Raw genomic sequence first — 24,507 nt, 5'->3', positions numbered from 1 at the left:
AAATCACACAAAAACATAAAATCCTAGTAGTAGTTATATTTTCTTTTTACTGAAACCACAGACATGTTTAGTAAATTATTTTCATAACCTGAAATGCAAATATAAATTGTACATTTTTAAAACTAGTTAAAAGTAAAAAAAAAAAAAAATACTACTTGATGAGAGAACAATCAGGTGTCACAATAAGATGCCCCACAAATTATTTGCGCCAGTAAAAAAATAAAAATGTCCACCACAAGACAGAGAAGAACACCACAGGGAGAAACCCTGCAGGCCTGACAGCAGGAGGTGTATCACTCCTTCTGTTTTCCACCTGGAGACAGTGTTCACGTTGCATTCTGCCTATGTGACATTCATTAGTGCCCTCACTGACACACAAAACAAAACAACGACTACACAACACATTAACTACACAAAAATGACTCCACGATTCCTCACAATGTTACTGTAGATCAAGACAATGCCATTCAGCGTAAGGATCTGGTTAGATGCTAAGACAACTGGGTCAAGTGATGACTTTTCAACTAATGGTTTAATAACTGCCACCTTAAAGGCCTGTGGTAAAGGCTGAACATAATGATACATCTGTGAGATGATTATGAATATTTTTTTCCTCTAATGGTTAAATTTTGTTTGTGAAGAAACTCGTGAAGTCAATACTAGTTAGGGTTAAAGGAAAGCTTGTTTCAACAGAGCTCTGTGACTGTGTTGGCAGTAGAGAAATTATATTGTTACATTTGGTTACAGCAAAAAGACATCTACTATAATAAAAATGTCTTCCCCATTGCTGTGTAATCCATTAATGCAAATTTAAATGATATTAAGAAATTATCAGACAAAATTGGGTTTTCAAGGAATTCTATTAAATATTCAGTTTCTATGGCACATGTCAGAACAAGCTCCAGACTCCAATGGGTGGGCTCTTTTACATTTTGCGAGAATCCAAATAAATCTAATACTAGATTAAATGCTGTATTGATTCTGTCATTTTCATCTACATGGATAAATTCGTCAACAGTAATTATTTTACCTAAACTAAGTACTAAAGAGACAGTGAGAAGGAGAAAATCTTAGTAAAGGCCAGGTGGGGAATAGATAACAACAAATAAAATTGGTTATCAGTGTTCCCAGTTAGAGAGGACAAGGCTAAGAGTAAGACATTCACAAGAATTAAAACCGTCTGGGTCTATGGTTGATTTAAAAAAAAGAAAAAGAAAAAAGAAGCTGGTGTGAAAACTTGCTGCCACTCCCCCTCCTCAGCCCGTGGTTCTAGGATTCTGCCAGTTAATCTAACTCTAACCCTTGATTCATTAAAATTAGCATAACCATTCTGCTGTAGCCAACTTTCTGTAAGGCAGAGCAAACCAATATGTCGATCAACAATTAAATCATTTACTAACAGGAACTTAGAGGAGGGAGTTTAACCATCCACATTTAACAGTTTTACTGGTGGGAGGGAGGGAGTTCGATGCAGCGACTTCACCCCAAACCACTACTGCGCAGACTCTAACTCCAAGTATGTGACATAATATTCCCCATAAACTGTCGATTTATTTGTTGGTTTTAGTACAGTATGATAAAGTGACACCATGTCGTCCATCTATTATACAATCATTAATCCCGACAGCAATTTATTTATTTTTTTTCTTTTTACTCAGGCACATATGTGGGGGCCTATATACGGACTGGTCCTGCAGCACGTTGTGCTACCAGCAGTTCACGAAGAGGAGTGTGTTGACCGTCCTCTGTTGCTGTGTGAGCCATTTATTCACACTTACCTGGCCGTATGGAGTGAGCCTGGCAAACTTTTTGTGTAGTCCTTGAGGATCTCGCCCACAGCCGACATGTCGGTGAACCGCTGTGTTTGTTTCATTTCTCGGCTTCAGCGTCACTTTAACTCCCGGACCCCTCGCATCACCACCAGCAGCTGTCATGCGTCCTCTGGGTCTAGTTTGTTACAGGGACAGCATCGACCCGGTACAGTGGTCTGGAGCAGGGATGTTTCATCTAACAGCTCCTCTCCGAAACCTCCGGACACCTCGTTGTTTGTCCCCGTCTCCCTGAAGGCAGACGCCTCGGCAGACGGCGGTGTGGGAATAGAGCTCACCCAGCCGCTGGATAAAAGTGAGTAAACGAAACCTAAGTTGGTCAGTTAAACTACTCTGAACTTAATAATGTACAAGATAATACTGGGTGTTGTCTTTTGTTTTTTAACATTTTTTTTTATCAAAGTGTATACTTGTTCTATTGGTTGCGAATGATTATAAAGGTGGGGGTGATTTTCTCAGATGATGCAACATCGTCTCTGCTGTTTGTGTCTGTGATTCAGATGAGCTGCTGAAGGTTCTGAATCGGTTTTACAAAAGGAAAGAGATGCAGAAGCTGGCAGCGGACTCGGGTTTGGATGGTGAGGAAAATAAACTCGTCATCTGTTGATCGTGTGTATTTAGCCATGGAAGGCCACAAGCCAGTGATCGTATGCCAGAAAGAGATTTCCTCTGTCTAATAACCTTGTTTATATGTTGACAAATAGGTTATATACAGATGTGGTCAGAACTTTACATACACTCATCAAGGTTTGAATTTATTTAGGGTTCTCTCTAATCCATATAGGGTAATATATATATATATACTTACTCACTCACTCACTTAAATCTTTTAATAAGTGGTGCTGAAGGTTCTCCAGTGTCTTTTAACATCACATGGCCAGCGCCTAGTATCTTCTCATTAGTTATCATGATTGACTAAAACTTTTTGACTGGAACTTCTCTTTGTCAGCATAAAAGAATTGATTGACAACACTTAGTGGATTATCCAATACTCATAACAATGGGAAAGTAACGGAATGAATATCTAGGAAGATAATTGTAAATTTACACAAGCGGGGAAATTTGCACAGATTTAACACCAGATATCTTTGGCTATCCGTTTTCTCTCCATGCACATGCAGCTCGTCTGTTCCACCAGGCCTTCATCAGCTTCAGGAAGTATATCCTAGAGATGATGTCGCTCCCTGCCGACCTGCACATCATTCTCAACGACATCTGCTGTGGAGCAGGTTTGTCTCTTTATGGAGTAACTGTTACTTGGTTGAAACTGTTTGTTCAGTGACCGTTATATTTAGAAATATTTTTCTGTATTATTTTCTTCAGGTCATATAGATGACATCTATCCATACTTCATGCGTCATGCCAAGCACATCTTTCCCATGTTGGACTGTATGGATGACCTGAGAAAGATCTCAGACCTCAGGGTCCCGGCCAACTGGTATGTATTTTAAACCCGACCAAACGCCACACACGTCGCATTAAAAGAAGCTTTCTGGCTTCCGCTACCAAACCATATTTATGTGCTCGCCAGGTACCCCGAGGCTCGTGCCATCCAGAGGAAGGTGATTTTCCACGCTGGACCAACTAACAGTGGTAAAACCTACCATGCCATCCAACGCTACCTGGCTGCTAAGTCTGGTGTGTACTGTGGCCCCTTGAAGCTGCTGGCCCACGAGATCTTTGAGAAGAGCAACGATGCTGTACGTAACTGTGCTCCTGTGTAAACATCAGTCTTTTCATGTGTCCTAGTGTGTTTGTGTGTGGAGAAAGGTCACATTGTGTATGTTCTCAAGGTGTCTTAGTTTCTATTAATACTGACATTAATTGCACTTTCTCTGTGTGCTTCAGGGTGTACCATGTGACCTGGTTACTGGAGAGGAGAGGACCTTCATGGACCCAGAGGGTCGAGCAGCTGGTCATGTGGCCTGCACCATTGAGATGTGCAGCGTCACTACACCGTGTAAGTGCGCCTGTGATAATCATTATGTAAATGTTCCTTACAGACAGTTCAATATTTTAGGTACTGTTCTGATATTCTTTCTTTGACCTGAGTTTCTGTGATGTTAATAAATAATCTGTCACGGGAAACAAATATTCCCCTTATAACCACGTATGATTAAACTATAAAGGATGGCTCTGAATGAAGTTTGAAACCTTGATCTAGAAAGGATAAATTTCTTTTAATCTGAAAAAATGAATATATTTTTAAAAAAGAAAATGGAGAGGTTATCGATTCATATTAGGTAGTTATTGAAATTTTGTGTATGTTAACTTATTAAAAGGTAGATTTTGACCTCAGTTTTATGTGTTTATAGATGAGGTTGCTGTAATCGACGAAATTCAAATGATCCGAGATCCTTCCAGAGGATGGGCATGGACCAGAGCTCTGCTGGGTTTGTACAACATACTCAGAAACGTAATTATTATTTTATTTTTTTTAAACCTAAATTACTTTATTATTCTGTGCATTTGTGCAGGTCTCTGTGCAGAGGAGATCCACGTGTGTGGGGAACCTGCAGCCATAGACTTTATCAAAGAGCTGATGTTCACCACTGGAGAGGAGGTGGAGGTGAGACTGTGATGGACGCGACATCTGAAAGAAAAGATTTTGGCTGATGTTTCTAACCTCATCATTGGAGATCCCCTTTTTCTCATCTCATCTCAGTCTTCTTCTCTCTGCAGGTTCACAATTACCAGCGTCTAACTCCTTTCTCAATACTGGATCATGCTGTGGAGTCATTAGACAACCTGAGGCCAGGAGACTGCATCGTGTGCTTTAGTAAAAATGACATCTATTCTATCAGCAGGCAGATCGAGGCCAGAGGGCAAGAATGTGCTGTAATTTATGGGAGCCTACCTCCAGGTGAGTATCTGAGTGGTTTTATATTTGTCACTTGAATTTGTCACATCTTAAGGTACACTTTTCTGGTTCTGGGTTGAAGCCCCGTTTGTCTTCAGAACTGTCTTAATTCTTTATGACATAGATCAAAGAAGGTGCTGGAAGAGCTTTTTATCACAAAGTTGCTGTGGATTTATTAGCTGAACATCCAGGATGTTAATCTCCTGTTCTGCCACATCCCAAAGGTGCTCTGTTGGATTGTGTACTGTAGAGGTTATTTGAGAACAGTCAACTCACTATTATGTTCTAGAAACCAGTTTGAGATTATTTGAGCTTTATTTTATTCTGTTGGAAGCAGCTATCAGAAGATGGGTATCCTGTGATCATAAAAGGATGGACATGGTCAGCAGCAGTACTCAGACATTCAAACAATGCTCAGATGGTACTAAGGGCCTAAGAAAATACCCCCCACACTATAACACAACCACCAGCCTGAACAATTGTTACAAGGCAGGATGCATCCATGGTTTTGTCTTGCTTATGCAAAATTCTGACCTGAACCATCCAATGAACGTCCAAGCAAAACTGGTGACTCAAAAGACCAGATGACATTTTTTAAAATGCGTAACATGGGTAAATGCAACTCATTAATGAGCACCTGAAGAGGTCCGTCTAATGAAATGGCCAGTGAGTGTATGCCTTTGTGTAGAACTGAGCCAATAAGTCAGTTTAGTCAATTTTTAGGAGAAAAATGGTTAAATGTCAAAATTCTGATTTACAGGCACCAAGCTGTCCCAGGCAAAGAAGTTTAATGACCCTGATGACCCCTGCAAGATTCTGGTTGCTACAGATGCTATAGGCATGGGGCTTAACCTGTAAGTGCAAAACATACTTTATGGAATATTTTTAGAGCCATATCAATCTTTTTTTTTTTTTTCTCTTTCAAGTGGTTGCATGCTTTCTGCCATACAGGCAGTGTTGGGGAGTAACGGAATACATGTACCGCCGTTACGTATTTAAAATACAAAATATGAGTAACTGTATTCCGTTACAGTTACCGTTTAAAAAGGTGGTATTCAGAATACAGTTACTTTGTTGAAATAAATGGATTACACTGCGGTACTTTCCTGTTTCATTTTGTCGCGGGTCAGGACTGTTTGGGTTTTGTTTGACAGCTACGTTCTGTTGTTCCAGGCGGCAGCGTTACGGTTGCCATGGTTACAGGGCGACGCTCTCTCTCTCTCTCTCTCTCTGCGACTGTGTGTTTCCTGGGTGAGAGAGCGCCTTTTCGTTGTTGTTGTTGTTGTTGTGCTAAGCTAACAGGCAGAATGCTACAAGCATAGCTCTAAAGAATGTAGCATCATGGGCAGTGTAGTCCGTGTTGCAGGGAGAATGGACTGCCATACACGTTATGGGTCTGTGAGCGCGAGGAGGGAGAAAAAGGGAGTGGAAAGGTACGAGTTGTCATCGAGCAAAAACGGGAGCTGGAAGCATGTAAATATAATAATAACCACTGCAGCCAAGAAGAGTGTCTGACGAGCCCAGCTGTAAGTAAGCTATTAAGACTCGACTGTACACCGTGTTCTCCTCCGAAAACAATAAGTTCCGTTGGAGCAGCCTTTCGACGCCTCTCTCTGTCTCTCACAAGAAAAGTTGACCCACACAACAAAGTAAAGCTATTTTTCGGCTACGAGCCGACAGGGACCCCGCCGTATTAGTCAGAGGTCCCTTTACTACAGTTCGGAGTCGCGGACCTTCAGTAATAGTAATAAATCACACAGCAATAGTACATTCACGTTGTTGTAAAAAGCATGATAATCTATTAAGTAATCCAAAGTATTCAGAATACGTTACTGTCATTGAGTAACGTAACGGAATACGTTACAGAATACATTTTGGGGCATATATTGTGTGTTCTGTAATGGAATACATTTTAAAAGTAACCTTCCCAACACTGCATACAGGATATTGTTCATCTGTGTGCTTACCTTGCTGTTTTACTTCACCCTACTGCCCCTTCTCTCTCTCCAGGAGTATAAAACGCATCATCTTCAACAGTCTGGTGAAGCCTAACGTTAATGAGAAAGGGGAGAAACAGATGGAGACCATCAGCACTTCTCAGGCTCTGCAGATTGCTGGCCGTGCTGGGAGGTCAGCCTCCTTTGATACAACAATGCAGACAATCCCTTTGAGCTTCTGTTAGGCCACTATATTAAACTCCATCTTCTGCCACCTGTTGCAGGTTCTCCTCCAAGTTTAAAGAGGGAGAAGTTACAACCATGCACAGAGACGATCTCCCCGTCCTCAAAGAAATACTCAGTCACTCTGTCGATCCTATAGAGGTGATCATTTTACACACAAACACAAAACCTACGTTCATCATTCCCGCAATAACAAATCTTTCTCATTTTATTCTCCAATTGATTGCCTCAGACTGCAGGACTCCATCCAACTGCAGAGCAGATAGAGATGTTTGCTTACCATCTGCCCGATGCAACGCTGTCCAACCTTGTTGTGAGTAGAGCCACTCGTTTAGTGATCAGTGCGAGAATTGAAATGTTCATTATAGACCTTCAAACAGCAGAATAAAAAATAAATACATAAAAACGGGGGAAAGATTTGTAGTTTTCCAGCTACATTTCATGGTCTTCATCAGTGAGTGGAGTTTACTGAGACGGGTTAAATAGTTGGTAATGTGGTAAAATAAAGCCTGAGCAGTCTTTAGATTGAAACAGAAGCTGGTATTTTACTGTAGTGTGAATTTTTCAGGAGCTGCATGTTTTTATTTGGGACTGTTAGTCGCTGTTTTTTTTTTTTTTCCTCAACAGTTTGTGAAACCACCTGAAAAAGTCTGTTTAAGTCTGTTTAAGTCTGGTTAAGACTTAAGATCTGAAATGCCTAAATGTAAACAAATACAACTGACTGCTGCATGTATCCTTTCTATATTACACTACATGAAATAATTTGATAAAAGAACATTTTCATGACAAAACTGTTGTAATTTTTTTAGTAGCATAAAAGTATCTTTACGCGTTAACGCAGATTTATCCGCCATCACAGTCAAGGCGATTAAAAGTTTTAACTGCATGCGCATTTTTAACCTGTGCTAAAAGATTGAAGAAAACTATTCAAATTCTCTTTTTAAGCACACATTCTTTGTTTATTCTGCATTTACTTCATTATATTGCATAAATGTCAGTTACAAGCTTAAATATGAAGTTAAAAAAAAAAGTAATTGCAACCAGGCTATTGATCAAGTAATTGCGATTAATTGCAAAAAATTGTGCGATTAATTGGTTAATTTTTCTTAATCTATTGACAGCACTAATATTTTCAGTTTCCCCTTTGTAGCAAAAATGAAAGTTAAATATTGTTTTGTGTTTCAGCGCAGACCCGCTAAAACTAAAAGCAAAGGATTGTCATTAGTTTATTTCTTTATTATTTTTTTGAAGACGCTAATAGCTAACTTTCCTTTTTAAAGTCCAGCATGCGTGCTGAAATGATGAAGCAAAATGTACCCTAATACAAATGTGTTTAAGCTGTGAATGGGTACATAAAGGGAAATGCACGTTTTGTATTTCAGTTTTGCTGTTCAACATTTTAAAGCCACGTCTTATTCAAGATTGTAAATGCTCTCGTTCTCTCGCCCCCTTCTCAGGACATATTCGTCAGCCTCTCTCAGGTGGACGGTATGTATTTTGTTTGCAACATTGACGACTTTAAGTTTCTGGCGGACATGATTCAGCACATACCGCTTAACCTGAGGTCACGCTACGTCTTCTGCACTGCTCCCATCAACAAAAAGCAGCCTTTTGTATGTACCTCCTTCCTTAAGGTGAGTGAGTGGATGTAAACATTAGAAGGCTGCAGGGATTTAAGGTTAATGGTGGAAGGACAGGAGTGAGCAGTAGAGGGTGCTGATGAGGAGGGTAAAAATGATGAAATGAGGGTAATGAAGTTGACCCAGTGAGGCATTGGTGTAATAACCCTCCTGTCACACCTGATTCTTTTTATGGTCTTATCAAACTGATAAAACAAGAGTAGATAAAAATTCCCATGAATGAGCAACCTTTGAGGTTAAGGGTTAAGTTCTGCGTATTTCTATTGTTCGTGTGTGCTAAGAGTATTTAGTTTAGAGCAATAGCGATGCACCTATAGAAGGTAATTTGGTTCTGTAAATAAAACTGTGATCGGATAATAAATACTAAAACTGTGTTCAACACAAATAAAGTATACCTTTAACATTTACTTTATTATCTGAGTGTGTACAGCATGTCATCTGCACTGTTGATGGATCAATCATGTTTCTTCTCCAGTTTGCTCGTCAATTCAGTCGAGACGAACCCCTGACGTTTGACTGGGTCTGTCGCCACATCAGCTGGCCTCTGGCTCCACCTAAAAACATTAAAGACCTGGTTCACCTGGAAGCTGTCCATGACGTGTTGGATCTCTACCTCTGGTTAAGGTAGCTTTATATTTCCACCTTTGGCAAGTTGCCTCACCTGTTTTTATGCCTTTCTAATATGCGATCACGATGTGTTTGTTTGTATGAACTCTTCTTTGTTGTCGTAATTTCCAGTTTTGCCATATTAATCCTCTTTATCTGTGTCTACGTGCCTCCGCAGCTACCGTTTCATGGACATGTTTCCAGATACTGCCTCAATTAGAGAAATCCAGCGGGAACTTGATGATATCATCCAGCAGGGTGTGCGAAATATCACCCGGCTCATCAGAGCCTCTGACACAACAGTCACTGACCCACTGCAGGCGCAGAGCAACAGGCATGGCCAGGCAGGAAGGGGAACTGGCAGCACAAATTTTTTGACTGGAAGCAGAGGTCAAAGGGGACAGAGAGGCTCAGGACAGATGATGGACAGCTCTCTGGCTAGTCGTCTGGTGAGAGACGGGCTGTTGACGCCCGATTTGCTCCAGCAGCTGCAGAGGGAATGGTCTAAAGATCAGACGCAAGACAACAGCAGTCAGAGGGCACTTGATCTGGAGCATCAGAGTAATAACAAAGGGAAAAGGAAAAAGAAGAAGAAATGAAGAACCTTTTCATTTTGCTTCAGTGAAGAGCAAAAAACTGACATCAGCATTTGTTGATGTTTTAAGCATTTAAGACAGATGTGAGAACTCCTTCTAGCACTGAAAGTATCCCAGTAAGCTTTGACCTCCAGCGTTAAAACTAAAAAAACCACCTTGTTCCTGTGCTACAGATCTAACCAAATGTTTTCTTCCATTCAACAAATGTACAAACTCACTAAAGCTGGAAAATGTTTCTAGTTCCAGTCTCTCTGTCTATGAAGGATCAAGTGTCTGTGAGAGATGTCCTCTTTGTGAAACCAATAACTGACAGACATCATTGTCAAATGTGCTGTTTCAGTAGCAGTTTTGACACCAGAAGACACTGTAGTTCATTAAATGCTGGAAGTTTTCTCAGTCGTCAGACTCTAACACGTAATTTCTATGAACATTTCTTTAACTGAGGAAAAAAGTGAGAGCTTGAACTGGGTGCAGGCCTGTTATTCAGATGAAATGTCATATTTTTCTCTTTGTATGCTTGAAATGATATTAAACAGTATTTTAAATGTGTTGATGTTTGTAGTGTTCTGTGTCAATGTGATTTACAGCTCATGCAAGGGGATGGAAACAAAAAGAGCCTGAAGAAGGTTTTCTAAAATGGAGTTTTACTGCAACATAATATATAATATTTATTCCCAAAATATACAGTGCATACATGCAGTTTGTGTATTTTACAATATATTATTTTTTGCATTATAAATTTGTCTAAGGAGGCCAAGGTGCATCACTTACATTGCATCGCAGGGGGGATTTCAAATATTTTAGTTTCCTAAAATCTTCAGTCCAAAGTTTAGGAAAAGTCACTCGAGCAACTATGACAAAAACACTAAGCAAGCCTGTATCTGACACATTAAAGGAAATGATTGTAGAAAGGGGGTTGTGCTTGCTGTTAATCATTGAATTGGTGCAGAGGCTGGTATCTGCTCAGTGGACTCGGCAAGAGACAATGAGAGCACAAACATAAAAAGAAATAACACCTAGCAGAGTGGAAAGGATCGGGGGGGAAAAACACATTTTTCCTTATTTTAGTGAAGTGTGCTCACCTGTCACGCACGCTGACAGTATCAAAGAATAGCTGGAAGACTTTTTGTGGTGATTCTTATCAGTGAAGATGTTGGCTGTTCATCTCATTTCCTTCTTTTTCTCCAAACTCCAGGAGGACCCCACAAAGAAGGTGAGTGCTACACACACAAACACAAGTCTGTTTCAAACAGTGCATATAATTAATACACCCCTGGTAATGAGGGGGTTTGAAGCTCTACAGTTATTTAAAGTCTTCTCAGTTATGAAAGTGTAAGCTGCTAATGCACTGAATTTATGCTCTTGATTGGAAATCGTATTTTAAATGCAACTCTACTCGATACATTAATCATCAAAGATATATTTGCCACCAATGACAAACTTACTCTTCTAATGTGTTGTTTCCTGATTTACTTCTTAGGCAGTTCTATCAGGATTTATCCAGAAAGAGAAAGTGACTAAAAGAAGGACAAATCTCTGATGATTTGCAGAAATGCACGTGACTAAAATTAAGTCAACGAGACATGGCAGAAGTCAGTAGAGTAATATAAATGATCAAGGTGAAATGTGGGATCATTAGTCACTGTGTCACCATTTATCTTTATCTGAACAATCATTAACAACTTTCCCTGCCAGTGTCGCTGCTCCTCTTAGTCCACATTGGATCGCACATTTTCACCCCGGACAAAGTATGGACACTCCTACAATCACACTGTCCTCGCTCACACTACACCCACACTCTGGCTCTTATATCATAAACCCTCAGGGTGTTGTCCTATGAGCACATGCTCCACGGCGACGGTTCAGCTGTGAATACAGCACACGGGGTGTGGCTGATGATCTTCAGCTTTTTTGTTTTATACTACTTCCTAACTCATTTGCAGAGACAGTTTGGCATGTTGAGTTACTGTTACAACATCACTGAGTTTCAAATTCAGATTATTAACCCCAAAATTCAAAACATATGTGAAAAGACATCACAGATACATGAAAAAAATCCTTCATATCTGAAATACAAGAAAAAAAGTTGCTTTTTTAAACTTTTTCTCTGTTGATCAGATGTTCAAATTGATTCTGGTGAATTTTGATATGTAATATTATAAAGCTGTGATGAGGCATGTAACAGTAACAGAGAATATAAAAAGAAAAGTAACTGAATGAGAGAAGCAAAACTAGTCTGACACCTAATAAGAAAGTCCACAAAATACAAATGGGAGAGAGAGAAATATAAATTTTTCTCTCTTTCATCCCTTCTTGTTCGAGTGAAAATCCAGCGGTACATCTCACTTTGTTTTGCTCTCTGTATTCTGTGTCTCTTTCAGGTCGACAGGTTTCTGCATGCAATGCGCCTCCATGATGACCAGTTAATTGATATCTCAGCTCGTTTCCAGGCTGAAATGAAGAAGGGGCTCTCAGCTGAAAGTTCGGCCGCCGCAGCTGTAAAAATGCTGCCGACACATGTCCGCTCCACTCCTGATGGCTCAGGTTACTTGTGTTAATGTCCCTTTTATTAGGGCTGCTGGGCAGATCTTAAAAAAAAAAGAAAGAAGAAGAAGACTGCCATTGTTTTGAAGTAAAAGCAAGAGATTAAAGATCTTCCTTCTCTTTCAACCACTCTTGCAGAGAAGGGACAGTTTCTGGCACTGGATCTTGGAGGCTCCAAGTTTAAGGTGCTCCAGGTTAAGGTGAGAGAGGGGATGGGGGTCAGGAAGGGAGGAGTGGAGATGGAGGAGAAGATATACCCTATGTCAAAGGAGCTGTTCAATGGGAGAGCACCAGAGGTAAGAATAAAAAGATCTGAAAGTAGATTTGAGGAGAATTCAACAAGCAAGAAGAAGAGATTTGAACTTCTCCCGCTTCATTGTCTTTGTGTATGTAGTTATTTGACCATGTGTCAGAATCTCTGAAGGACTTTCTTCATGTAAAGAACATCAGTCTGGATAAGAAACATCCTCTGGCATTCACTTTTTCTTTCCCCTGCGAACAGACCCGCTTGGATAAGGTATGACTCTCTACATCGAGACATCTGGTTTTCATGAGCTGTACCTGTAGTGTGTCATACTCCACGTGCTGACATCTGTCTGTCTTTTTAGATTTAGATGCCATAATCATTCAAACCACTTTTTTCCTCTTGCAGGGATTACTGTTGAGCTGGAGTAAGAACTGCCGGGCTCGAGGCCTTCAGGGGAAAGATGTGGTCCAGGCTCTCAGAGAGGCTATTGACAGAACTGGGGTGGGTTGCCAGTGTTTGCTTCCATAATTTACCCATAAACTATCTGCAGAAACTGAGACATGATGAGAAATATAATGTAAGATGAAGTGGAAAAATAAAGAGTTGAACCCATCTGATACCCACTATGTAAACTGAACAGTATAACCTGGTTTATCTCTCTAATAACGCCCTCTGCAGGGAATGGACATAGAAGTGTTAGCGATGGTTAATGATACTGTGGCGACAATGATGACCTGTGGTTTTGATGATCAGTACTGCGATGTAGGGCTCATCATTGGTAAGTAGATTCACATAATTCAACTAGTCTCTTGTGTCCTTTTACAGAAACTATTGTTTTGTATGTGTGTGACATGTACATGAGCAGCCATCACTCTAAACTTCTTCTGTAGTTCATTTAAATAAGCATAAAGTTATCCAGTGTTCAGTAAAACAAAGCAAATGTTCTGCATTAAAACTAGAAAAAACTTGAAACCAAAATTCTGTACTATAAATTAGGTTTTATTCTGGTTTCTTTTTTATCTAGTGAGCCTTTGGAGCCCTTACGATTGATGCATAATTATCTAAACATAGCTAATAGATATTATCTAATCATTGATAACTGCATATTAGTGACAGGAAATAGTGCTGACTGTAAATGCAAAAGGCATCAATAACTCTGATTCTGCAAATCTACTCCAAACTTTGTGTTTTAACTTTTGCAAAACACGTTTAAATATTTTTAGATTAATTCTTATTTATGTTTTTTGTGCAAACACATGGAAACAATGACAATATTTTGCAAGAGAAGACAAAGCACACTTACCCATAGTCATCTTGCTCCCTCTGGTGGTTTGCTGTGCATGTGTGGATATTGAATTAGATGTGAAGTATAGACATATAGAACCATTAACGTATCCTGTTTATTGTAGTAATCTTAATGGAATAAGTCTATGTATGCTGTGTGTTTGGGTGCTTACAGGCACAGGCACCAACGCGTGTTACATGGAGGAGCTGCGTCATGTTGACCTGGTGGAGGGAGACGAGGGCAGGATGTGTGTGAACACCGAGTGGGGAGGCTTTGGGGACGATGGGGCCCTGAATGATTACATAACAGAGTTTGATCAGGATGTTGATGCAACCTCTATCAATCCTGGAAAACAAATGTAAGGAAAGCAGCTTTGTCTTTTCTTTTGATATAAAATAGTGTGTCCATTAAGACGTCCTTCATTTCTTTATGACTTCCAAAGATAAATTTGAAATAGGTGCAACTTTCTTAGGGAAGTTTTCTTGTAATTTCTTAGAGTAAGGAATAGTTCTCCAGGCTTCTTGGAGGACTTTTCTTTGGCTGATGGCTGCCTTTTGTTCTGCCAAGAAGATCACACACTGCTTCAGTAATGTTAAGGTCTGGGTTCTGGGGAGGCCAGTCCATGACTGATACTGTTCCAAGTGGGAGTGTGTTTGGGATCATTATCGTGCTGATAATCAGACAGATGCCAATCAGAATCTTTCCTAATGTTATTGCATGGTGTCAAAATCTGATCTGATGGTATTTTTCTGTATTTGTAATCCTCAACGCAGCCTGCTGAAATGCAATCCCAAGCAATGACAGGCACCACCGTATTTTACAGATGGCTATAGACACACACTGTTGTACCTCTCTTCTGATCATCTCCGTCCAGCTTCATAATTAAACCAAAACTTTCAAATTTGGATTACTCACTCCATAAATCCTGTTGACACTAATTTTCAGTCCAGTTTTTGTGTATTTTGCCATACGTGACTTTTGGATAATGTTCTTCTGATGTAGATTTAGCATTCATGCTTTTTTTTTTTTGTCCTCCACTTGTCCAGTTTCCAGTTTTCTTAAGGACACACTGCACATCGTGCTGAGAAATGCCAGCTTTTCAGTTCTAGCTGTTTGGGTCTCAGCTTCTTGGTTCAATATTACCATTTTATGCTTGTCAACCTGTGGTATTTTGGGGATTTTTTATAGATTCAACTAATGAAATGGGAAATAGTTTTTTGTGACAGGCTAACAAACGGCTCAATTTAAAAGCGCTGTTTCATCCCTTCAGTTAGGTGTCTTTTTAATGCTTGAACAAATGTCCATTGTTGGCTAATCAAACTGAAAAAAAAAAACATTAATTGAAAAAGTGTCTGATACAAGGACGGGACTAAAAAGTGAAAAAGCAACGAATATCTAAAGAAAAACTCTGAAGAGCTTTCAGAAATGAGTGGCTTAAGATGTTTGCTCAGTACTGTAGAACTCTGTATAAACCTTTTACCCTTTTCTGGTCTATTGTAGCTTTGAGAAGATGGTCAGTGGGATGTATCTGGGTGAGCTAGTGAGGCTGGTTGTGTTAAAGATGGCTAAACTGGGACAGCTGTTTGATGGACTCGTGCCTGATGCCCTGAGGACCAAAGGGAAGATAACCACAGCACACGTGGCAGCCATGGAGGAGTAAGTTGTCTTTATCTCTCTTGGTCACCTGGCGTCTGTCCAAAAACAGCATGAATGCCATAAATATTCATTTGTCTCAGGTACAAAAATGGTCTGAAGAACACCAGAGATATTCTCGTGGAGCTCGGTTTGAACCCATCACAAGATGACTGCGTTGCTGTTCAACACGTCAGCACCATCGTGTCCTTCAGGTCCTCCAATCTGGTGGCCGCGGGGCTGGCTGCCATCTTAACCCGAATCAAGCATAACCGGCATTTGAGGGCATTGAGGATCACTGTGGGAGTGGACGGAACTGTGTACAAGACACATCCGCAGTAAGTCAGTGTGGAAATCACTCAAACCCATATTAGTTTACAACTACTGAGATTAATAAATATGTAACTGATAAAACACAAAAAGAGCCAGTACTATCAACAGTCCTCTTCCTTTCTAACTATGACTAATGGCTGCTGTAAAAAGTTTCTGATATTTTAAAAAAAATCCAAAATAAATAAAAGTTTGAAGCAAAATCAATTAAACTTCACTGACAAAGAGCCTTGAGTAGAAACTAGGGTTAAGCAATGGATTAAATAAATGACCAAAGACATAAGCTGTTAAATGATTGGGGTAAATTTGTCACACGTGAGTTTAACCTAACATCCACCACACAGTACCACAGCTCAGCACTGCACTCACCACTCACACACAATGAGAATCCTCATGTGCACAATTTGACCTCAACTCTAGCAAAACTATAGGCTGTAAATAAAAGATGGACCGTTCTGGCTCTGTGGAATTGCCTTAATCTCTCTGATGGCCAGCAGTGGATAAAAAGAAGTCAGCCTGTATAGAAGCCTATGGAAAACCTGCCGTGGCTTCTTTGCTCTTTGACCTGAGGTCTCAGTCATGGTTTTAGCATCTCAGCATCCCAATCATCACTTTCAGTGAGTGAAAAAAATCCTGACAAAGCTTGAAAAACAGAACTTTGGAATCCAGTGGATGATGTGCATGATAGTGATGCCCTGATCACCTCTGATAAAGTCAGCGAACCCAACACAACAAACAGGGCCTTGATGAAGAGTTTGGACATAGCAGCATCATGTCCTCTCTTACTTGATGAGCTGCAGATCACTAATATAAATACTTCTTAACAAACATCTAAAATAGCCTGATGAAATATCGAATGTTTTATGTTTCTGTCACTTCTATTCCAGGTATCCTAAACGTCTCCATAAGGTGGTGCGCCGGTTGCTTCCTGAGTGCCAGGTTAGATTCGTCCTCTCGGACAGCGGCAGCAGCAAAGGGGCTGCCCTGGTAACAGCAGTTGCCCAACGCTTGGCATCACGGAAGAGACAGGTTAGAGCGCTGCAAGTTGTATGTCTGTTTGTGTGTGATTCTTCACAGGTGAAATAAAAAAGAAGGGCTTAAATATCTGATAAACAGTATCTCTGGTTTTCCAGGTGGATGAGACACTGGCTCCCTTCAAACTGAGTCAAGAGCAGCTCCAGTTGGTCAAGGCCACGATGAGAGCAGGGCTGGAGGCAGGGCTAAAGAACAAAGGCCCCTCAGCAGTTAAGATGCTGCCCTCTTACGTTTACCATACACCTGATGGCACAGGTCAGAGACAAACGCTGACGTTCTTACAGGCCTCTTAATTAAACCCAAACAGCAGCTACACAATTAATACATTCAGCGTCACCTCTAGCTTTCGCAAAGATGTAACTGCTTTTTTAAAAACTTTTTTTTAGGAAGTTTGTATTTTTAAAATATAAACAAAGATCATAATTATTATTTTTTTAACCAGAGCGTGGAAAATATCTTGCTTTGGATCTGGGAGGAACCAACTTCAGAGCTATGCTGGTCAAATTCAAGAAAGGCCTTCAAAACAACACACGGCTTTACCATAAAATCTACACCGTACCGCTGGAGATAATGCAGGGAACAGGAGAAGAGGTGAGAAACATGCATATACCGTCAGCACCCTGACAGAAAGCATCAAACTGGGTTTAGTCATTAAGTAATTAAATTAATTATAAGAAGTTGTACACTGCTGACAGTGTTGTCTAAATGAGGTAGGGTTTAATTCTTCTAAAACAGAACTGAAAATATAAAACACAGTTTGTTTGTTTTTTCTCTCTCTCTGTTTGTCTCCAGCTGTTTGATTATTTAGCGCAATACGTGAGTGACTTCCTGGACTACATGGGGATGAAGAAAGCACATCTTCCAGCAGGCTTCACCTTCTCTTTCCCCTGTGAGCAGACGGCCATTGACACGGTTCGTCAAAATCGTTTGTTGCAGCCACAGAAAACCTGGCTGCACCTTATTTTATCAGTCAAACAATATTGTTTGCTCTGGGTCTTAACAGAGCGCGTTGTGTGTGACATCTTCTTTTGCGCATGCGGGCCGCTTTGAGCGTTCACACTAGAGCGCGTTTGCGGTCGCATTTTATTTGTAGTGTGAACGAGCAGACAAAAAAATCGGATTTGATCAAAAAATCGGAATTGAGCATTAAGACCTGCAGTGTGAACGTAGCCTTAGATCTATGGGCAAAGATCTCTAACACGTCCCGAGGTCACGGCTCAAACAAAAAGCCTTTGTAGTCGCTGTGCCACATTTGTAGGATCATCCGGTTTTTGTTGTCATTATGTTTATTGCTTATTGTTTATGGTCCATATGTCCACCTTTGAGTATTTTAATGTAATTACACACATACGTATATAGCTGTATTTAAATGTGCTTTACAAATAAATTGTACTCACTGGCTATAGTTCCATGAGAAATGCTCCAAAAGAGATGAACACTTAGAAACACAGATGAGAGGTCCAATTCAGTGAATCCAATAAGCACAGGTGAGGCCATTGAAATAACAGACACTCAGTCGTCTGTTAATTAAAGCAACAACATCCAAAGCAGAACTGTTCTGTTAAATAAAAATGTAAACAGACTCCTAAAGCAGTAGCATTATTATTTCTGTAGCAGTTTGTAACCTTTTTCAACCTTTGGATGTTCTGTAGGGTATCCTGGTTAGCTGGACCAAAGGCTTCAAGGCCACAGACTGTGAAGGACATGATGTTGTTAACTTGCTACGGGAGGCCATCAAAAGACGTAACGTGAGTCAATAAAAACAACAGAGTAAAGATTTAAAATGATGGCCAGGTTTTAAACAGATGAGGGGAAGAAACATTACATCAGATTGGTACACGTCTAGGCTAACAGGAACATTACAATGCATTTGTGGGTGTGCGCACACAGGAGTATGACTTGGACATAGTAGCAGTGGTCAATGACACAGTTGGGACAATGATGAGCTGTGCCTATGAAGACCCTCAGTGTGAAGTTGGACTGATTGCAGGTATGTGGCCTCAAGGGTGAAGAAATGCTAAGTTAAGAATAAGCTTATAGTTATGATGGTTCATTTAAGAGTTTTAAATGCAAAGAACAGTATTATAATATTTGACGTAATAAGGAAATAAGCTATATGAGTCTGTTTTACAGGAACTGGGTCAAATGCTTGTTACATGGAGGAACTCAAGAACATTGAGAAGATTAGACAAAAGAAACAGAAAACAGAAGGAGACGAGGAGACACCTGAAGCAGTGGAGGACAAGGTGGAAGGACTTGCTTGTTGGGAGCTAAAAACATATTGTTAAAACATAATTAAACACTTTGTGTGTGTGTGTGTGTGTGTGTGTGTGTGTGTGTGTGTGTGTGTGTGTGTGTGTGTGTGTGTGTGTGTGTGTGTTTCCCTCTCTCATCAGGATGATGGGTCAAAAGGAGATAAGAAGGCGGAGACTTCTGAGACATCAAAGATGTGTATAAACACGGAGTGGGGGGGTCTGGGTGATGATGGATCCTTGGATGACATCATCACACCTTTTGATGCTGAGGTGGACCACAACTCAGTAAACCCTGGAAAACAAAGGTTAGCTACACTCACCTTACTGTGTATGTATGATGACGCCTACTTGAGGCACACACATAAAATTTGATGTTTTATGACTGATTTTTTTTTTTAAACATACTGTGACACATATGTGTCTCGTGTAGTAGTTAGTTGGTGTTTTTGAGATTTATTCAGTAACTTGTAGCAAGTTGAGATGGTCACACAACATTTTTACAAGTTTATGTTCGTGTTTATAGGTTTGAAAAGCTCACCAGTGGGATGTATTTAGGTGAAATTGTCCGAGAGGTATTACTGGATCTAACAAGAGGAGGTTTGCTGTTCAGAGGACGCGTCACGGAAACCTTAAAAACACCTGGAATATTCCAAACTAAATATCTGTCACAAATAGAGAGGTAAGACAAATGATGCCTATGTTTGTGCTATTTTTTGATAGGTTTAAAGTATTCATAATTTAACATGAATATTGCATTTTCTGCTGTGTAACTGTGTTGTCTCCCTCCAGTGACCGTTTGGCTCTACTGCAAGTCAGATCTATTCTCCAGCACCTGGGGCTCGACAGTACCTGCGATGACAGCATCATTGTCAAAGAGGTACGAGATAGAAAAGCAACATGCCACACAGTAACCTCCTACAGACTGCATCACAAATTCAATGTTTTCCTCTTTTACAAGGTATAAAAATTTTAACAATTAAGCCATTGTGTATGTGTTTTGACCCGGACCACGTCGCTTACTTCCAGCAGATATTTTGATCTAGTGCAAACAATGCACCGGTGTAATTTGTAATAATCTTGGCTGTTTTACAGGGTTTTTGCAAAGTGGAACACTGAGGCCAAAGACGGCTCTCAACTTTTATTTAGCCTGTTGGTATCTTAAAGAAAGACGCACCTGAAATTTTCTGTGTCTTCTCCATTAACTTGCCTCCACCAGTGTGTGAATGTGAGAGTGGATGAATAGTGGAATTGTAAAGCGCTTTGGGTGCCTAGAAAAGCGCTATATAAATGCAATCCATTATTATCATTATTATTAAGCCATGTTGGTGAGCCATCTTGCACAACAGAAAGACTAGAAAAACTCTGGGTACACTAAAATAAATATTTAGTAATGTTACTGGTTACAACTTTGTCTGTGGACATCAGAAAGTCTAATTTCAGCGAGGAATTGGAGGACTGTGACTGTCAGACTTTTGAAACTTGTAAGCAACTGTTAAAACTAAGCATTGTCCTTGAAAAGTAGCATTGTTATATTGTTATTTCTGGTATCGATCCAACCCTCCAGATATTAATGGAGAGAGGAAGCCCTCAGATTTTTCTCACATCACATCATGTACATAATGCTCTAGATTTTTCTGCCATACTAGATGTGATACAGCCACCAGTTGCTAGGGAAAAGTACTGTATGTATTCCCCGACTATTTGGAAGTGGTTTCTGCATTTTGCTGGCTCTCGCTGAGTGAAACTGGCTGCAAAGAATCAGAAACCTGCTTGTGATTTCTTTAGTTGCTAGCATACAGGCATGATAGCCTCTAATTTTTCATGTTTGTCTGAAAATTCTCTTGCAGCCAGTTGGGGAATAATCATTTTTCTGACTAACAGTTAAAATGTTTGAATAAAAGTCTGGAAACTGTTTCCTAAGAGTATGGATACCTGGTTGAAATGAATGAACATAAACAGTCTTGTTAACCATAACTGATGGTTAAAAGCAGTCCAGATATCCAGATTAAAATAAGTTTAAATTAACAAACAATCAGTTGTGCTGTTGGAAAGATTCTTCATCTGCCTTTACTGTAAAAGCTTTCTGCCATTTAAATAAATAAATAAATAAATAAATAAATTGCTTCCCATAAGTCAAAATTTTCTTTATTATCTTGAAATTCTGAGCTAAATGTTGAGATACCCAACTTGAAATTTCCACAAAATTTGGACCTAAGGACAGCTTTTATTAATTTTTTTTACAGTAACAGAAATAAGGTTATCGTCAGATACAGTTTGGGAAGTGGTTCAAATAAATATGCTCTACAGAATCCGTAAATTAAAAGACTTATATTCAAATGACACCTTCATGTCATTTCAACAATTAATAGATAGATTTGGACTACCGCGCAGCCATTTTTTTTAGATATCTTCAACTACGAAATTATATCCACACACAACCTGTTACACAAATCTGTTACATAGTTTTGCACTTTGTCCAAGGCTTCAGGGTTTTTGTTGTGACATTTTTACTTACCTGTCTAATATTTTTAAAAACAAGATTGAGCCAAATCCAACAGTAAATATCTGTTGTAAATATCAAATATCTGTAAATATCAAAGAAACACAAAGTTTACAACATTCTCAAAAAAGGTTTATGTCATATGCATTGATCATCGCAAAGAAACTGATCCTGCAGCTTTGGAAAGGCAAAGAGGTTCCTGTGTTAAAGATGTGACTTGCAGAACTTACAAATACTCTTCACCTTGAAAAAATAAGATATACCATGAATGGCAATGTGAAAGATTTTGAACTAATTTGGCACCCTTTACTTGCATATCTTGGGAAAATATAAATTTTTGGCAGTCGGGGGATCGGGGCCCATAGAGGGTGTTTTTTTTTTTGTTTTGTTTTTTCTTTTCTTTTCTTTTGTCTTGTTTTGTTTAGAGAAAAATGGGGCATAAGTTCTATTAATTTGTAACAACTGTGATACTTGCTTCTAATAAAAGATATTTGAAACAAAGAAATATGCTCTCTGCTTCAACCTTACCTTGAGGTTGGGTAATATTCTTCATATTATTTGTGTGGTGCATTGTCTGGCTGAGAAAACTGTGACGCCAGGAGACTGTTACCTGTTGCAATATTGATAAAGGTTTCCATTGTTGCTTAGGTATGTGGAGCGGTATCGCGCCGAGCAGCAGAGCTGTGTGGGGCAGGCATGGCAGCCGTGGTAGATAAGATCAGAGAGAACCGAGGACTGGACCATCTGAACATCACTGTAGGGGTTGATGGTGCACTCTACAAACTACACCCACAGTGAGTTAATTTAATAAAAATATTGTTTGTTTGTTTTGGGTGCAGTGATGTGTTGGGTGTGTGTCAGGTGTATACTGTACTTTCATTTTAACCTTTCATAATTATTCAAACAGCTTGGTTAAAACATTTTCTGTTGTTTCTAGTTTTTCTGGAGTCCTTCAAGAGACTACCAGAGTTTTGGCTCCTCAGTGTAACGTGACCTTCTTGCCTTCAGAGGAAGGCAGCGGGAAAGGTGCTGCCCTGATTACTGCTGTTGCCGGGCAGAAGCGAGATCGTTGACTTCACACACCTGGAAAAAAGAAAGATGTCCGAAGATGTTTTTTCACTTTTTGCATTCAGTTGCACTGCTGTTTCTTTGTTGGGTTTTTTTGCACTACCAAAATTCTGTATTGGCCTAAGAGAGTTTCAGACTGTGTGGATGGAAGATGGAAGCATTGCTGCCTGTAATTAAATCACTGTTTGTAATAAATTTTAAAAGAACTGTAATTGGTTTGAATTGACTATTATATTAAGGGTGTGCCAGTCAACACTCTGACACTATGTTTGCTTCAGCTTAGTTAACTTAATCCATGTTAGTTAAGTTAAATAGAAGAAAACTTCTTCTATTATCGTTACTGCTCACAAATAACATAAAATAAAATATATGTAACTTGATAAGCCTTCTGTGTTAATCCACGGTTATCTGTGTTTGCAATAAATGGACAATGTCATTTGAACTGAAATGAAAACCTGGCATAAGACAACCCACTGTGGTTTCAGTACATATGCTTCAAACCCAAACCCTCCACATTCCAGTCACCAAGTTACCAAGTTAGCTGTGGGAAAATGTCAGTCACAGCTGTGTGGTCACATGCCAAAATGAGAAAATCCCAACAATCCTATGAGGAAGTGCTTGGTGACACTGGGGAGGAAGAACATCCTTTAAACAGGAAGAAACTGCCGTCAGAACCATGTTCGGGGTGGGGCAGCAATCTGTGGGCTGTGAGGGGTAAGAGAAGTGAAGTATGAACATAGAGAGACAAGGACAAAACAAAACTTTAGAAAAGAGAAGCCAAAAATTATTGTCAGGCAGCAGAAACATATAAACACATGTGGAGAGGAAATAGGTGAGTGGAGAAGAAGCATCGCAAAACTACAGGACGCTTCAGGGTCACCTGATCCAGCACAAACACAAGTGTCAAGCTTAAAAACTAAAGAGTGTGCATGTCCCAAATCCAAACTGGGAGCTGGATCTAAAGGAGAAGGAGCTGATAGCTAAAGGCTCAGCGTCCTATTCTACTTTTAGAAACTCTAAGATCTTAAATGCTCTGATGGATAATATGATACTATGAGGTCTCAATGATGTGATGGGGCCTAATTATTGAAGACTTTGCATGTAAGGAGAAGGATTTTAGTTTCAGTTGTTGATTTTAGAGGAAGCCAATCAAGCAAATATGGGAGAAATTTACTCTGTTATTCTCCTCCCTGTCTCTCTGCAGTGTTTTGGATTAACTGGAGGCTTTTAAGAGAGATTTTTGAACAATTTAGTGTGGATTTTAATCCACACTAAATTGTGTGTCTTCCTTCTCTCACCCCAACCGGTCACAGCAGATGGCCGCCCCTCCCTGAGCCTGGTTCTGCCGGAGGTTTCTTCCTGTTAAAAGGGAGTTTTTCCTTCCCACTGTCGCCAAAGTGCTTGCTCATAGGGGGTCATATGATTGTTGGGTTTTTCTCAGCGCCTTGAGGCGACTTTTGTTGTGATTTTTGTAATTGAATTGAATTGAATTGAGATGTTTTTCATCATTTCATCAGATTTGAGTAAAAATAACTTCATTTTTGTCTGAATTTAAAGGTAAAAAATCATTCAAGCTTTTATTTCCCCAAGACATGTCTGGGATTTAAATAACTGATTTCATAGATAAACATGTGTATGACTGATAAGAAGTTGTAGTTAAATACATTTTGTTCCTCTCTTTTACTTAAAGATTTATAGACACTCCTTAGAATGACTTTATATTGTGTAACAGTTGTGAACCTGATGATTTATATGTAAGTGTGTGTAGAAAATATGTAATATTCCGCAAAAGAGAAAGTATACACGGTCATATCGTGTAGACACAAATCTTTTTACACACTGATATCATGGGCATCAGTCTTATTGTAACTAAAAGCAATTACCTGTGCAGCAAACTGTT

General features: G+C 39.7%; 2 protein-coding genes across 2 annotated transcripts; both read left to right on the top strand.

The window, feature by feature from the left end:
• The first annotated feature begins 1,683 nt into the window (after nucleotides 1-1,683).
• On the top strand, nucleotides 1,684-10,260 carry supv3l1 (SUV3-like helicase). Its single transcript, XM_040011202.1, has 16 exons — nucleotides 1,684-2,124; nucleotides 2,330-2,407; nucleotides 2,951-3,058; nucleotides 3,153-3,267; nucleotides 3,361-3,529; nucleotides 3,678-3,789; nucleotides 4,145-4,222; nucleotides 4,307-4,398; nucleotides 4,512-4,692; nucleotides 5,450-5,543; nucleotides 6,700-6,819; nucleotides 6,911-7,010; nucleotides 7,102-7,182; nucleotides 8,327-8,503; nucleotides 8,985-9,133; nucleotides 9,294-10,260. The coding sequence occupies exons 1-16, from the start codon at nucleotides 1,845-1,847 to the stop codon at nucleotides 9,712-9,714; spliced, it is 2,355 nt and encodes a 784-aa protein (XP_039867136.1). The 5' UTR covers nucleotides 1,684-1,844; the 3' UTR covers nucleotides 9,715-10,260.
• A 114-nt stretch (nucleotides 10,261-10,374) lies between these two features.
• Nucleotides 10,375-22,949, top strand: LOC120721114 (hexokinase HKDC1-like). The gene is made up of 21 exons (XM_040011198.1): nucleotides 10,375-10,924; nucleotides 12,093-12,255; nucleotides 12,394-12,551; nucleotides 12,650-12,772; nucleotides 12,908-13,003; nucleotides 13,181-13,280; nucleotides 13,962-14,145; nucleotides 15,288-15,443; nucleotides 15,524-15,757; nucleotides 16,637-16,778; nucleotides 16,883-17,039; nucleotides 17,227-17,375; nucleotides 17,577-17,696; nucleotides 18,437-18,532; nucleotides 18,675-18,774; nucleotides 18,918-19,030; nucleotides 19,181-19,344; nucleotides 19,563-19,718; nucleotides 19,829-19,916; nucleotides 22,188-22,333; nucleotides 22,477-22,949. The coding sequence occupies exons 1-21, from the start codon at nucleotides 10,862-10,864 to the stop codon at nucleotides 22,610-22,612; spliced, it is 2,844 nt and encodes a 947-aa protein (XP_039867132.1). The 5' UTR covers nucleotides 10,375-10,861; the 3' UTR covers nucleotides 22,613-22,949.
• The last annotated feature ends 1,558 nt before the right edge of the window (nucleotides 22,950-24,507 follow it).

This window comes from Simochromis diagramma, unplaced genomic scaffold, assembly GCF_900408965.1.
Source record: "Simochromis diagramma unplaced genomic scaffold, fSimDia1.1 OVJJ01000603.1, whole genome shotgun sequence".
Lineage (NCBI taxonomy): Eukaryota > Metazoa > Chordata > Actinopteri > Cichliformes > Cichlidae > Simochromis > Simochromis diagramma.
This window is presented reverse-complemented; position numbering and strand designations above follow the sequence as displayed.

Coding starts and splice junctions, on each gene's coding strand:
- supv3l1 (XM_040011202.1), top strand. CDS start 1,845: ATGTCGGTGAACCGCTGTGTTTGTTTCATTTCTCGGCTTCAGCGTCAC. Junction 4,693..5,449: donor TTATGGGAGCCTACCTCCAG/GTGAGTATCTGA, acceptor TCTGATTTACAG/GCACCAAGCTGTCCCAGGCA. Junction 6,820..6,910: donor ATTGCTGGCCGTGCTGGGAG/GTCAGCCTCCTT, acceptor CACCTGTTGCAG/GTTCTCCTCCAAGTTTAAAG.
- LOC120721114 (XM_040011198.1), top strand. CDS start 10,862: ATGTTGGCTGTTCATCTCATTTCCTTCTTTTTCTCCAAACTCCAGGAG. Junction 12,773..12,907: donor AACAGACCCGCTTGGATAAG/GTATGACTCTCT, acceptor TTCCTCTTGCAG/GGATTACTGTTGAGCTGGAG. Junction 17,376..17,576: donor TGCAGGGAACAGGAGAAGAG/GTGAGAAACATG, acceptor GTTTGTCTCCAG/CTGTTTGATTATTTAGCGCA.